This window comes from Pleurodeles waltl, chromosome 5 (genome assembly GCF_031143425.1).
Source record: "Pleurodeles waltl isolate 20211129_DDA chromosome 5, aPleWal1.hap1.20221129, whole genome shotgun sequence".
In the NCBI taxonomy this organism is placed as follows: Eukaryota; Metazoa; Chordata; class Amphibia; order Caudata; family Salamandridae; genus Pleurodeles; species Pleurodeles waltl.
Genome location: NC_090444.1, coordinates 4,414,864 through 4,430,254, shown reverse-complemented (window position 1 = coordinate 4,430,254; position 15,391 = coordinate 4,414,864). Strand labels below are relative to the sequence as shown.

Below are 15,391 nucleotides of genomic sequence, written 5' to 3'. Positions count from 1 at the left end.
ATCCAATTATCATCCTATTGTGATTGGCCTGAACTTGTGACTTTATCATGGTCTAGCACGATCAGATGACTGCAAGTGACTCTGTACTTTTAGGCACTATTTCACTAATCCTTGTTAATTATGAATTACATTCAATTGCATATCTCTGGTTCTATTGATTGGGTGTTTTTTTTCTGGTATCATTTTACTTATTACAATATAGTCGATTTTTCTAAATTGGTTTGAAGTTTTCTTGTGTTCTGTTTTCACTTTGTTACTGTTTGTGTACTGAATAAATACTTTACACATTGCCTGTAAGTTAAGCCTGATGGCTTTGTGCCAAGCTACTTGAGGGTTTAGCACAGATTAATTTAGTGACTTTTGTAGTTCACCCTGACAAGGGTTGTATTTGTTGTCTGATTAAGGTTTCTACTCCTCTCAAACAATAACCCAAATTCTTAATCATCTAATTCGAAGGGGAGGTAGTTTGGGCATTGGTAATTCTGAGCTGAATGGTCAGGACTGAGCCACAGACAGAAGAGCAGTGGACATGATGGAGTTAGATGCCAAGGGGCATGGGGGGTTGGATTTCGGACTTTACTTTAGCAGCAGTGTATTTATCACAGTTTTATTCTTATTTTCTGACAGGTAAGAGGAAAAGGGATTGATGGAGATGTGGAACGGAAGCTCAGTGACAGAGTTCCTGCTGGTGGGGCTAACTGAGGACCCTAACCTGCAGATTGTTTTTTTTGCGTTATTCTTAGTGATGTACATGGTCACGCTCATTGGAAACATTATCCTGATCACTGCCTGTGTCCTTGAACCCAAGCTCCACACTCCAATGTACTTCTTCCTGGTCAACCTCTCATTCTTGGATATGTGCTACTCATCAGCGATTGTCCCCAACATGCTAGTCCAATTCCTTCTTGTGAGGAAAACGATCAGTTTTGCTGGATGCGGAGTTCAGATGTACTCCTTCATGCTCCTGGGCTGTACAGAAGGTGTGCTGCTAGCAGTCATGTCATATGATCGTTATGTAGCCATCTCTTTACCATTGCATTATAGCGTGCGAATGAGCACATCTGTTTGTATAGAGTTGTCAGTCTTTTGCTGGATCAGCGGCAGTGTGGCAGGGCTCCTGGATACTGTTTTTACCCTAATATTACCTTTCTGTGGTAACAATGTGCTTGATCATTTCTTTTGTGAATCTACAGCTCTTGTAAAAATGGCATGTACAAACACCTTTGTCACAGAGACGGTGATGCTTGCTGTCGGGATATATGTGTTACTGATCCCGAGCCTTGTCATTTTCTTCTCTTACATCCGTATCATTGTCGCCGTGGTAAGGATCCGCTCATCTGCAGGCCGAATCAAAGCCTTCTCCACTTGCGCCTCCCATCTCATTGTTGTCACCATGTTCTACAGCACTGCCATATACATGTACATGAAACCCACAGCAAAAAAGTCAGCCAATCTAGATAAAATTCTCTCAGTATTTTATACTGTGACCCCTCCAATGCTGAACCCCGTCATCTACAGTCTAAGAAACAAGGATGTTAAGATGGCTGTGCTTAAGATTACACAAAGACACAGGTTTTAATGTATACTGCAACACTCTTTTGGCATCTATGTGTAACTTGCAGGTCGAAAGTTCAAATCTTTGAAGTATATACTGAGCCTATAACCATCAAAGTCAATGAATGAAATAGCACTAACACCTGGTAAGTATAGCCCTATGAAACAACAAGCCTATGTTAAGAGGTGCTATATAAAAATAATTAATTATTACAATTTCCTATTAAAAAATAAACCTTTGGTTATGAATTTAACACTCCCATCTTGTTAGTATAGCTAACGGTTGCTTTGTCTTTAAAATTAAACAGCACATTCCCTTCAGCTGACCTAGAGGCCCTGCACTTTACTGTGCTATGTAACTGTTGTAACATGTATAGGCAATATAAAATATGCTTATTTTAAATACCGTTTACAGTGCTAAATTTCTGTGCAACAAACCTTTCCTATTGAGATGTTGTGGGATATGTATCATGTATACAAGCTATACTTGTCAGATGTCTAATTTCAGACCTAATATCCTTGGTGTGATATCCCATAGACTTTTTACTTTCACCACCCTGTAGCACTGAACTCGCTTTTGTTCGCATTAGGACTCTGTGTGCTTTATTCCTGATAATTGGGGTCAAGTGCTTGTGCTCTCTCCCTTAAACGTGGTAAAACTGCACTACCCCAGACTGGTTTAGTCTCAAGTTCAGATTGATGGCTGAAGTGTTGTGTCAAAGATGTGTTGTGTGCTAGAAGAACAATCCGCGGCAGCATGTCCCGACCAAGTCGAACGCGAGTCTCATCTTTCTTCCACCGTCCTCTTATACACAGTAGAAATAGAAAGGGGACAACGGGATCCCATCTAAATGTATCCGCGCCATTTCTCATCATATAGTGATTTGGCGCGCCATCTTAGTATAGAAACTCCACATATCCAATCCATGTACACCTGTTGTCATCATTGGTCAAGGATCAGCTTAATACTCGCTATGATCAGTGTGAACAACTCCAAATCAACTAAAGAATATATTTTTAATGGCTCATCACTGTATAACACCATTTATACATTTCAATAAAAAATATTTTTACATAACCGACCTATGACAGTAGTTGGAACAACCCACAAAAAATAATGAGAAGCCAAAGGAAGATTCCAAGCAACCTGCTATTTGTTCAGTACACCATACCATATTCTACAAAATGTCTGCAATACTCAGCACCAACATTAAGACATCCTCATAGTAAAGTAGAAACCCAAGATGATGATTTAGACTACTTCTTATATTATTGGTGTGCTCCACAAGATGTGTTTTTATGTATAGTTACACTTTTACTGGCTTAGGTTTTTTCATATCCCAGTGTACATATTTGGCTACAGATATGTTCATCAGTGTATGAGCACCCATATGTACATCTAGCATACGTTATAGGAAATTGCGGCCATTGGAAAGGTTCAGTTGTCATTTTATGGGCAGAGCTATGAGACTGCTAGCTGTTACTGAGAATGCACTTGTGAACAATGCAGATAAAATCATCCTTGATTACTGAAAGGGCTAGCTGATGTGGTGTGTTCTGTGTCTCACCAGGTCAGAGCTGCCACAGCTACTCAGCATCAAGAACACTGCTTTGACATCAGTCCCGGTAACTGGGTCCTGGTGAAGAAACGTGTAAGGAGACATGTATGGAGCCTTGTTGCCGTGGTCCATATGAAGTCATCCTGGTTACAATTGGTTACAACAACAGCTGTTAAATGTAGAGGTCTCCCTTACTGGATATACTCTTCCCATACTCGCAGAGTTGAGTGTTTCCTTGTTGTGATAGCACTGGTCCCAGAAGTACTGGTGGTGACAGAGAGACAACAGGAGCAGGTTGGTCAAGCTGTCAGGCATCAAACAGAGGAGGAAGGAGCACATGCTTGGTCTGAGGAGGATCTGGAGAGATCCACAGGTGCAACTGAAATTAAGAATCTTGTCCTGTTGTAGTGAATAAGTTGACTTCAGATTCAGACCCTGACGAAGGACATAGTGTCCTGAGAAAGTGAATGGGAGCTGGAGATCGTTGGCCGAGAAGGCAAAAAAGAGAGAAGCTGAATCTACCCAAGGAGAATGTGCCTTAAACAATTCCAGAGGACACGGAGGCCTCTGATCTAAGTTAAAGTAAGAGGAAAGGATTGGTGCTTGTTAGACTTTTCATCCTTGGTGTGGTCTCCCTTAACTTTTTGCCTCTGTTTCCCAGGTTGTTGATGTGTGCTGGACTCTGTTTTCGCTGTTTTTGTTACTCTGGACACTTTACCACTGCTAACCAGTGCTAAATTGCAAATGCTCCTACACAAAACGTGTATGTAATTGGTTCATCTATGTTTGGCATATTTGATTTACTGGTAAGTCCCTAGTACAGTGCACTAGACATGCCCAGGTCCTGTAAATCAAATGCTACTAGTGCGTCTGCAGCACTGGTTGTTCCACTCACAACAGTAGCTCTGTAAACATGGCTCAGACCTGCCACTGCAGTGTCTGTGTGTGCAGTTTTAAACTGCCAATTAGACTTGACAAGTGTACCCACTTGCCAGGCCTAAACCTTCACTTTTCTTACATGTAAGACACCCCTAAGGTAGGCCCTAGTTAGCCCCTTGGGCAGAGTGCAGTGTATGTTTAAGGTAGGACATATACTAATGTGTTTTATATGTCCTGACAGTGAAATACTGCTAAATTCGTTTTTCACTGTTGCAAGGCCTATCCCTCTCATAGGTTAACATGGGGGCTGCCTTTAAATATGATTAAAGTGAGATTCGCTTTGGGAGCAGATAGACATATGGAGTTTGGGGTCTCTGAGCTCACAATTTAAAAATACATATTTTAGTAAAGTTGATTTTAAGATTGTGTGTTTGAAAATGCCACTTTTAGAAAGTGAGCATTTCCTTGCTTTAACCATTCTGTGACTCTGCCTGTTTGTGGATTCACTGTCTGGGTCAGTTTGACAGTTGGGTTGTTTGCACCTCTCTCTAGACAGTGACACAAAGGCAGCTGGGATGTAGTCTACATACCTTGATGAGCTATCTGTGCTAGGAGGGTTGGGGAGGAGTGGTCACCTGACACCTGAAAAGGCAGTGCCTGCCCTCACACAATGCAGTCTCCAACCCCCTGGTGTGTGTCTGGGGCGTGGCCTGGGCAAGGCAGGACTTCACATACATGAGAGACTTTTCTTTGAAGTAAGCCTACTTCAAAGGGCAAAATGGGTATAAAAAGGGCACTCAAAACCACAGGCTTTAGATCACTTCTGGAAACTAAGAGGAACTTCTGCCTGGAGAAGAGCTGAAGAGCTGAGGACAAAGAGCTGCCCTGCCTGTGACTGTGCTTTGTGGAGATATGCTGCAGTTGCTGCTTCTGCCTGTGCTAGAGGACAAAGACTGGACTTTGTGTGCCTTCCTTCCTGTGAGGAACTCCCCAAGGGCTTGATTTAGAGCTTGCCTCCTGTTCTTTGAAGTCCCAGGGACAGCACAGACTTCTCTCTCCCAGCACCTGGAGCCTCTGCTGAGACTGCTACTCTGCCAAGTAGTGCCCATCCAGTTCCTGGGACCCTAATAGGAGAAGATGGCAGGCCGAGAGTGAGAAATCCACGCACCGACCGTTGTGCAGGGAAACGATTGACGCAACTCCAATCCACAGCTGAAAAATTGACACACCACCGGCTTCCCAGCTTAAAATCGACACACGCCTGCAGCGCGACTGAAAGATCAACACATGCGGCTGGAGAAATGACGTGCAGCACCGCTGACGGAGGCTGGTGAAACCGCAACCCACGCTGTGTGCTTTTCGGATCATCGTGCAGCTGGATTTCCGACGCAAACATCGCTGGGCGTGTAAAAACGACACAAGGACTGCCCAGACCTGAGAGTGTGGTTCGAATCGATACATCACTCTCCTGCGGAGAGAAGAAATGAGGCACGCTGACTCGATTGAAGGAGAAAGGATGCACGGTCTCACTCATGGCGCATCTCAAGCCCTTTTTGACGCACACTCAACCATGCAGGGGTATTTTTGATGCACTCAGGTACATTTCCATGCTAACAGCGTTAGCGTTGTGTTTAAAATTACATGAAGACTCTTTTTGTTTTTTAATTGATAACTTAACTTGTGTATGGTGGATTTTTGTCGTTTTGGTCTTGTTGTTTAGATAAATATTCTCTATTTTTCTAAACCTGTGTTGTGTCATTTTATTGTGTTTTTATTGAGTTACTGTATGTGTTGGTACAAATACTTTACACCTAGCACTCTGAAGTTAAGCTTGCTGCTCGTGCCAAGCTACCAAGGGGGTGAGCGGGGACTAGCTGAGGGTAATTCTCTTTTACCCTGACTAGGGTGAGTGTCCTTGCTTGGACAGGGGGTAACCTGACTGCCAACCAAAGACCCAATATCTAACAGTGCTGAAGAGACCGAAAAGAACTAGACTGTCCTGTAAGAGGTACTCTTCACCTGGATAGGTATACTTTGCTGCAAATGAGGGAGAGAGAAACCTTTGGGAGTTTTGGGATAACGCTTTAGATCTAACTGAACCTCCTTGAACTGAACATTGTGCTTGAATTCTACTTTGAGTTTTCTGTGCTGTTGGATACACTGAGACATATCACTCTGGATGTGTTTATTAGTGAATTTGAACTTTGCCTTATTTGGAGACATTGCATTAACTTTGTTAGGGATCTAAGAAGAGCACCAAAGCCCACGTCTTCAGAAGAAGATAGGGTTGTTCTTTAGAAGATCACAGAGTAGGGGTAAAGAAGACTCATGAAGACCTTGTAAATACATCTGTTGCAATTCATCATATGGAGTTTATTTTGCCACTTTGCATAAGTGGAACTTAAGCGAACCATCGATAGTGCTGCTGCATTTTATTAAACCAGTCTGTGTTTAGAAAAGTCAACAAAATTAGTAACGATAACACTAGCAGACATAGGTACATACATGCAGGAGTGTTAGTTGTTACATTTATAGCAATAACCGTTTTGCTTATATGACTGAGTTTACCTATGCATTCTAGTATAGAGTTTATTAGATCTACAAGTGCCGCTAAGGCCCCATTTCCTTCTGATGATAGAATATATTTACTAAATGAGAAACGTGCACGTAGGCAGTTCTAGAGGAGATCTTTCATCAAATAGTTATCATACATATTGTATGCAATTACCTGCTTCCATTTCAGAAGGCATCACTTATCACATTCCTTTGACCTATCCAGTTTCCTGTAGTCCTTTATTGAGCTTATTTTATAGACACTGTAGCTTTCAATATTATTTCTCAATTATTATCTAGTTCTTCTAGAAGTTCCTTTGTTTAAACATCTGAATAAAAATCCTTATTTTAAAGGTGCAGAAATAGCAGGTAAATATTTTGTACCTCTCATGACATTAGACACTGCATATGCACATTGGCATAAAATCTGACTTGTGACATGACAGAAATAGAGAAGACATTTTTTAATCAAGTGGAAGGCAGAAGGAGAGATGTACAGTAAGAGGACTTGACTTTGGTGGAAATCGTAATATGGTGGACAGGATATCTGCCACATTTCTGACAGAGTAGCCGTCTGCCGAACTCTAAATCAGGCTCTAAAACTGGAACAGATAACAACCTTAGGAGATAGCATAGGTAAATAGAGAAGAAACTGAACATCAAGTGAAGGGAAACCAACCAGAATTAGCTTTAGATTGGCAGCATAAGGGAAAGTTGTGTGTACACATTGAAAAAGTTATTTGGATCCATTGTTTATTGGAAAGAGTGAATGTGAACACACTTCTTTTGAGGTTACAGGACGGATTGAATTCTTTTTAGATGGAAAGGATCCTCTGATTCCTGGAGTATACTTTATTTGTGGAAAGAATGCTTATTTTAAAATGCCCAAGGGATGGTATGGTACATGTTGTTTAGGTATAGTATTTCTGAAGATTTATCATGTGGAACATGTTGATGCTCATTTAAGGGAAATGAAACCTAGAACTAGGAGAGGTGCAAGTGCTGGAGAAGTGGTGGGAGATATGTTTGGTGCATTGATTCTGTCTGTAGGTGTGATTTTGAATTATTTGAACATTAGAAAGCTGTCCACCATGGTGGATAAACTGGCAATGTGTATAGCCAATTTCCCCGTTGCTTGTAAATACTGAGATGGTAGCAATAAGATCTATGGTTTTTCAGAATAGACTTGCGTTAGACCTTCTTCTCACAAAAGAGGGCAGAGTCTTCTAGATGCTAAAAGTTCAGCATTGGTGTACTTACATTCCAGATGAAAGTACAGATCTAGAGAAATACATTTGAAACATAACAGGGTTAAAGAAGGATTTGAAGGAATTGGAAGCAACACGTACAATGGAAGCTATTGGAGATGTATTTGCTTCTGTGGACAGATGACTTGGAAACTTGGAAAGTGCAATTGTGGGTTCTAGTCTTAAGCAGTTGTTGTGTATTGTCATTTGTACTATAGTTATAGCTGTGGGTTTAGAATGTTTCAAAGGGTGAAATTTAGACAGCCAAAGAAGAGAAAGAGAGCGGGTGTTAAGCTGTATGAGAATCAGTCTAAATATTATGATGACCTGAAGCATCCGAAGGAGTCTAGACAGAAATTGATGAAACTACAAGGTTTTAGTCAGTCTCATTAAAGAATTTTATCATGATTGTGATTGCTTTTTTCGTCATCAGAGGCAGAATTGGTAACACATAATTTCAGTTGCACCATCATGCGTTACAGAAGTGATATAACAATGTAATCAACAATACATATATTGTTGGTTTAAGATTACTATGGTAAAGTGGAGCATCTAAATTATATTAGTGAATGTGCATTCAGAATAGTAAGACAAGAAGTTCATATATATGTGCGTTGTAATGTTTTGTTTTTAACATGCTTAAAAGTAGTACTCATGCACATTTACCGTCCTGCACAAGATCAATACTCAGAGGCATTTTCCTCTTTCTAAGTATGCGGTAGAATGCAACATACATAAAAAGATGAAGTATCAAGAAGAAATAAAGGTATTTCCAGTAGTGGTTCATCCTTAGAAGCCATTTTAATTGTTACACTCAGCCAGCAAACAGAATGTGAGGGCAAGACCAGTGCGTCACTGCTGCTGATTGGCAGCAGTGAGGAGTGGTCACTTTAGTTTGAAGTGCGCATGTTGGTTTAGCCGGCTACCTTGCTATGGCCAGCCTGATATGCACAATTCAAACTACTTCAACCCAGCCGCCTCAGCCAATACAGATGAATCACTAACGCTGCTTAATAGTCTTAACGTCTTGATTGGGTAAAGGAGTTGGCTGTGGGACAGTGGACATTGCCCTCGAACTGGAGGCTGCAACCTGGAATGTCAGGGACGTGGTGCAGACAGATTAAGGTAAGAAAAACATTTATTTTAATATAAAATGTTTGTTTTGCACCCCTCCGTTTTGATATCTCACCAACCGCCACTGGATATTTCTCCTCATTACGTCTCACCTAGGAAGGGGTCGCATTTTGATGCATTTGAAGGTCTACTAGTAATGGTAAATCTGGGAATGCAGCAAAATCTATGAGTGGATGCGCGCAAACACCCAAGATTCACCCATGGAATGTCTCCATGGGGCACAATAATACAACTCAGTGATTTGCACTGCATTAGTCTAAATTTATCAAGCCATGCAGGGCCAACCAAGGTGGCCTTGCATGGCTCAATAAATCTGACTTAGTTGTTGTGTCACCCTTTTGACCTCTTGTGTGTTGCAAGGGCCATACAACTCAATGATAACTATGCCCCTAGGAAAGTGGAAGTAGTTGGGAGTGTCTGCGAAAAGGATTGACTAGGTTTCAGGGGGTAATGGTACAGGTCACATGAGAGTCTGCAGAGTGGGAGAGAGCAGTGCAGGTGTGGTAGGGTCTCTTCACCTAAAAATGACTTATATGCTGAGTTGGTTTGTATGACTCCACAAATTGTTCAAAGGCCACCATGTTAGAAAAGTGTGCAAGTACTTCAGGACTGCTATATCTATTTTAAGGCCCTTGCCTGGCTGTTATGTTGCAGAAAAGAGGACATTTCTTAAACAAATACCTTGGCATGAGAACAGCCCTCCCATTCAATAAGCAGTGTAACACATGTGATACTGTTGACACACAATCACGCTGCACAGCGGTAAATTCCACAGATAAGCAAACTTGGCAGCTATGACATTGGTCCAAACCTAGTCACATGACGCGGAAGTATTATTTTTGTACTCAGAAGTGCCTGTGCATAAAACAACCTCGCCTTATCTCTCCACCTTCCCCGCCTCCTTTTCGGCACCGTTTCTCTCACATGCATCCCAACATTTTAGAACAGTGGAGTAGGGGAATTTGAAAGAAAACTTACGAAATGTATTTTCTCTATTGATTTCTACTGAAGCAGTGGCAAGTGTGGGCGGGAGACAACCAAAATAAAGCCCTTTTTGGCTTAAAAAATCAGGAGTCTCCTGCCTGATTCATGTATGTTGGGGTGTATGCACTGAGTATGAGGTACAGGTGTTACTTTCTGTTATTCAGTGCTGCAGTGGTACACCTAACTTTTCAGATCCCAGAATGTGGCCTGAATAACACCCCCTTTCGCTGTGATGCACGTTCTCTGTTAAGATAATCTTAACAAGATCAGGCTTTCTATCAGCGGGCAGAAAAATACATTTCAGTGCTGTCTGATGTCGCTTGCACTTTGGTTTTATTTTGCATATGCGCTCTTTTATAGTCATCTAGGAAATACAACAAGGATTAAGACAACTCTTTCATGTTTTCTAATTTTTGCTCATTTTTGCCCAAACTGCTTAATTGCAAATGTGACAGTTTTCAATTGCTTTCAGCTGGATTTACAAGTGGACATTGAGGCAATACCAGAGGCATTTTAAATGAAGTTTCTATTTTTCTCTTTCATTGGAGGTTTTCAAAACAAACCAAAGGCCATATTCATATTTTGCCTCTTGCAAAGAGTTGACAGGCATTTTCCTAAACATTGATTGTGAGTTTGCTTTTTATTTATGACAAAAGACATTGCCTGCAATTTTAACAATGTGCCATCAATATTCTGATTCAGTCTTTCCTTCCTAGTGAGTCATTGCTTTCTTTATTTCTTTCCTGCACTTAATTTTAAGATTGAGATACATTATTGCTAAGAACAAACCTTTGCCTGAGGGCACCTTTCATCTCCACAATACCTTATTTGGGCTGCATAATATAGCTCTACCATCAGGCCTCTCTCAGTGCCTGGCAATGCACAAGTAAAACAGCCCTCTGCTACCACACACTTCTGCTCTCCACAGTGCCTGGTGATACAAGACTTAAGTCGAGCTCTGCCACCTCACCCTTATACTTCTCTCAGTGCCTCCCAATGCACAACATAAATAGAGCTCTGCCACCTCACAGTTATACTCCTCTCAGTGCCTCCCAATGCACAACATAAATAGAGCTCTGCCACCTCACAGTTATACTCCTCTCAGTGCCTCCCGATGCACAACATATATAGAGCTCTGCTACCACACACTTATACCCCTCTCAGTGCCTCCAGATGCATGACTTAAGTAGCCCTCTATTACCTCACACAAACTGTTCTCAGTGACCGGATGCATGACATAAGTAGAGCTCTGCTACCTCACACACTCCTCTCAGTGTCTGCCATTGCATAACTTAAGTAGAGCTCTGATACCTCACTCTTATGCTCCCCTCAGCTCCCACACATTTAGGGTCCCCTCAGTGAGTGATGATGCATGAGTTAAGTAGTCTTCTGCCACCACACACTTATGCTCCACTGCAATGGCTGGCAATGCACAGGTTAAGTAGCCCTCGGTTACCACACACTTATGCTCCACTACAGTGCCAGGCAATGGATGTGATAAATAGCACTCTGCAGGCATACATGTATGCTCCCATCACTGCTTGGTGATGCACGAGTTAGGGAGTCCTCTACTATCACACACTTATGCTCCCCTCAGTGCCTGGAGATGCACGAGTTAAGTAGTCCTCTGCTATCACACACTTATGTTCCACTGCAGGGCCTGGCAATGAACGAGTTTAATAGCCCTCTGCTACCACACACTTATGCTCCCCTCAGTGCCTGCCACTGTGCCCCGACATTTATGCTCTACTGAAGTGCCTGGCAATGCACGAGTTAAGGAGTCATCTGCTACCACACACTTATGCTCCCCTCAGTGCCTGCATCTGTACCTCGACATTTATGCTCTACTGAAGTGCCTGGCAATGCACGAGTTAAGGAGTCATCTGCTACCGAACACTCTGTAGGAAAGTACCATCTTGCCTGGCATGTTACCCCCATTTTCACATATATGTTAGTTTGGTTTTGCCTGTCTCACTGGGATCCTGCTAGCAAGGACCCCAGTGCTCATAGTTTGTGGTCTGAATGTGTATACCTGTGTAGTGACTAACTGTGTCACTGAGGCTCTGCTAATCAGAACCTCAGTGCTTATGCTCTCTCTGCCTTTAAATTTGTCACTATAGGCTAGTGACCACTTTTACCAATTTCAATTGGCACACTGGAACACCCTTATAGTTCCCTAGTATATGGTACCTAGGTACCCAGGGTTTTGGGGTTCCAGGAGATCCCTATGGGCTGCAGCATTTCTTTTGCCACCAATAGGGAGCTCAGACAAACCATTACACAGGACTGCCACTGCAGCCTGAGTGAAATAACGCACACATTATTTCACAGCCATTTTCACTGCACTTAAGTAACTTATAAGTCACCTATATGTCTAACCTTCATTGCTGAAGGTTAGATGCAAAGTTACTAAGTGTGAGGGCACCCTTGCACTACCAAAGGTGCCCCCACATCGTCCAGGGCCATTTCCCCAAAACTTTGTGAGTGCGGGGACACCATTACATGTGTGCACTACATAAAGGTCAATACCTATATGTAGCTTCACAATGGTAACTCCGAATATGGCCATGTAACATGTCTAAGATCATGGAATTGTCCCCCATGCCAAATCGGGTATTGGGGAGCCAATTCCATGCATCTCCGGGGCTCCACTATGGAACCCGGGTACTGCCAAACAAGCTCTCTGGGATGTTCTCTGCAGCTACTGCTGCCAACCCACAGAAAGGGTTCTGCCCTCCTGGGGTCTGGACAGAAAAAAGCATTTCCTCTAAGAGCACGGTGTTACACCCTCTCTCTTTGGAAATAGATGTTAAAGGCTGGGGAGGGGTATCCTCTCCCAGCCTCTAAAAATGCTTTGAAGTGCACACATGGTGCCCTCCTTGCATAAGCCAGTCTATAACAGTTTAGGGAACCCCCAGCCCCTGCTCTGGTGCGAAACTGGACAAAGCAAAGGGGAGTGACCACTCCCCTGTCCATCACCAACCCAGGGGTGGTGCCCAGAACTCCTCCAGTGTGTCCCAGACCTCTGCCATCTTGTTTCCAGAGGTGTGAGGGCACTCTGGAGGCCTCTGAGTGGCCAGTGCCAGCAGGTGATGTCAGAGACTGCTCCTGATAGGTGCTTACCTGACTAGGTGGCCAATCCTCCTCTGAGGGCTCTTTAGGGTCTCTCCGGTGGGCTTTTCCTCAGATAACGACTTGCAAGAATTCACCAGAGTTCCTCTGTACCTCTCTCTTTGACTTCTGCCAATGATCGACTCCTGACTGCTCCAGGACGCCTGCAAAACTGCAACAAAGTAGCCAGAAGACTACCAACGACATTGTAGCGCCTAATCCTGCCGGCTTTCTCCACTGTTTCCTGGTGGTGCATATTCTGGGGGCTGCCTGCCTTCACCCTGCACTGGAAGCCACAAAGAAATCTCCTGTGGGTCAATGGAATCTTCCCCCTGCTTCAGCAGGAACCAAACTTCAGCTTCACCGGTACACTGGGACCCCTCTCATCCTGACAAGCGTGGCCCCTGGAACACAGGTGGTAGACCCAAGTGACCCAGACTGTCCAGTGGTCCAAATGTTCAAATTTGGAGAAGGTAAGTCCTTGCCTCCCGTCTCCAGACAGTAATCCTCAGCACCGCATGAACTGCATCTACAAGGGCTTCTGTGCACACTTCAATGAAATCCTGCATGCACAGCCGGGCCTAAGTCCGAAGCACTCTGTCTTGTGATGCTCAGCTCCCTGAGTTGATCTCTGGTTTCATGGGACCTCCTTTTGCAGTGTTGAGACGACCGCCATGTTCAGACTTCTTAAACCCATGTTCAAGGACTTCTGCAGGTGCTTCCTGCTTGTGTGTGTGCCCTCTATGTTGCAGAGGGCCCCCTCTGTCTCCTCTCCCAAATGGCAATATCTTGGTCCTTCATGGGCCCGGGCAGCACCCTTTTTCTCTAACCACAACTCTTGCAGCTAGCAAGGCTTGTTTGCAGTATTTTGCCAAGGAAACAAGTCTGCATCCTCCAGAACGTCGTGGGACATCTTCTGCAAAAAGGATAAGTTCCTAGCACCTTCCGTTGTTGTAGAATATTCAGCTTCTTCCATCTGGAGGCAGCCATTTTGCACCTTCATCCGGGGTGTAGTGGGCTCCTGCCCCCCGGACACTTTTGCGTCTCTTGGACTTGGTCACCTTCCTTTGCAGGCTGTTGTTATTGGAATCAACGTGTTTTGGGAAGAATAAATCTTAACCAGCAACAATATGTCTTCAGAACTTTTGTGTACATGTTATTCACAATACAGACTTTGTGGACCAGTGCAGCATGCCTTGGGAATCTTACAAATGAGCTCAGTCCCAATTGATTTCCGGTTGGGCAAACCACACCCTTAGTGGTTGGGTGTTAATACCAGGATGGCAACTAGTGGACATTTTGCAAGCGTATAGATCACAGTTCTCCCCTAGCATTTTGTTTGTGCACTTCGGATGTACAAACCTGAAAGCACAGCCACCTATTTTTTGTAGATCAACATATCTATTTCTCATTGCTTAATCAGATGCAAAACAGGTACTAATTTAAAAAATCTTTGTCTAGATAGTATTAATGTATATTAAAATAATCAAATAGTATAGGCACCAAACATGCTCCAACATGCTGCCTAATTTTCTGTTTCTTGCCACATAATGTGGTCAGACCAGCCACACAATTTGGTCCTTCTTTATCACATAATTCTAGTCGCCCTGGGTGTGTTTCTTTAAATATCACACAGTATTGCCATGGGTTCCAGAACATTGATGGGCTTTCTGGAGCACGTGTTCCCATTTAATGGTCTCATTTTTTCAAGCTTCCTTTATCAGTGTCTTCCAATGTTTGTGTCTCTTCATGTCTTGTGTGCCTCCTTGTGTCTCCGTGTCTCATGTGGCCTTTTTGTCCATGTTATTCTGTCATGTTACTTGGCAGTTTGTTGACTGGGTGCTGTTATAATGGTTCTTGGGTGTCCAACAGCCTAGAGATTAATCAGAAGGTGAATTGTTGCAGTTTGGTTCTTGCTGAAGGTGTCCACTCGTCTTGGGGCTGTGACTTATTTCCCCAGAGCCTGTCTTTGTGTTCCAGTGAATGCATTATGGCAAGGAATGCTTTTACCTTATGTTTATCTCACCAAATAAAATGATAAAGAAACTGTGTGAGAGGCTACTAAAAGGGGCTACTTAGACTGGGTACCAGGGCTACCAGTGTGGACCCTTGGAGCAAATTACTTGTTTCTCATCCGGTTTGTAAATGTCAGGACTCTGTTCAGGCCTTGGTCTTCAGTAGACATTGCATGACCCCCTCCCTGAATGTTATCACACACTTGTTGTCCATGTAGTGCAGATGATTAACCATCTTCTACATGACTCCAGATCAAAGACCCAAAATAGCTTTAAAAGAAGACAGCGCAACAAATGGAGGTTCAGCGGAACAATATTAGACAGGGAAGTATCACCATCCAACTCTAATCCTAAC

At 43.2% G+C, this 15,391-nt stretch overlaps 1 protein-coding gene across 1 annotated transcript; it reads left to right on the top strand.

The window, feature by feature from the left end:
* The first annotated feature begins 646 nt into the window (after window positions 1-646).
* On the top strand, window positions 647-1,579 carry LOC138295900 (olfactory receptor 2D3-like). The gene has a single exon (XM_069234514.1). The coding sequence runs from the start codon at window positions 647-649 to the stop codon at window positions 1,577-1,579; it is 933 nt and encodes a 310-aa protein (XP_069090615.1).
* The last annotated feature ends 13,812 nt before the right edge of the window (window positions 1,580-15,391 follow it).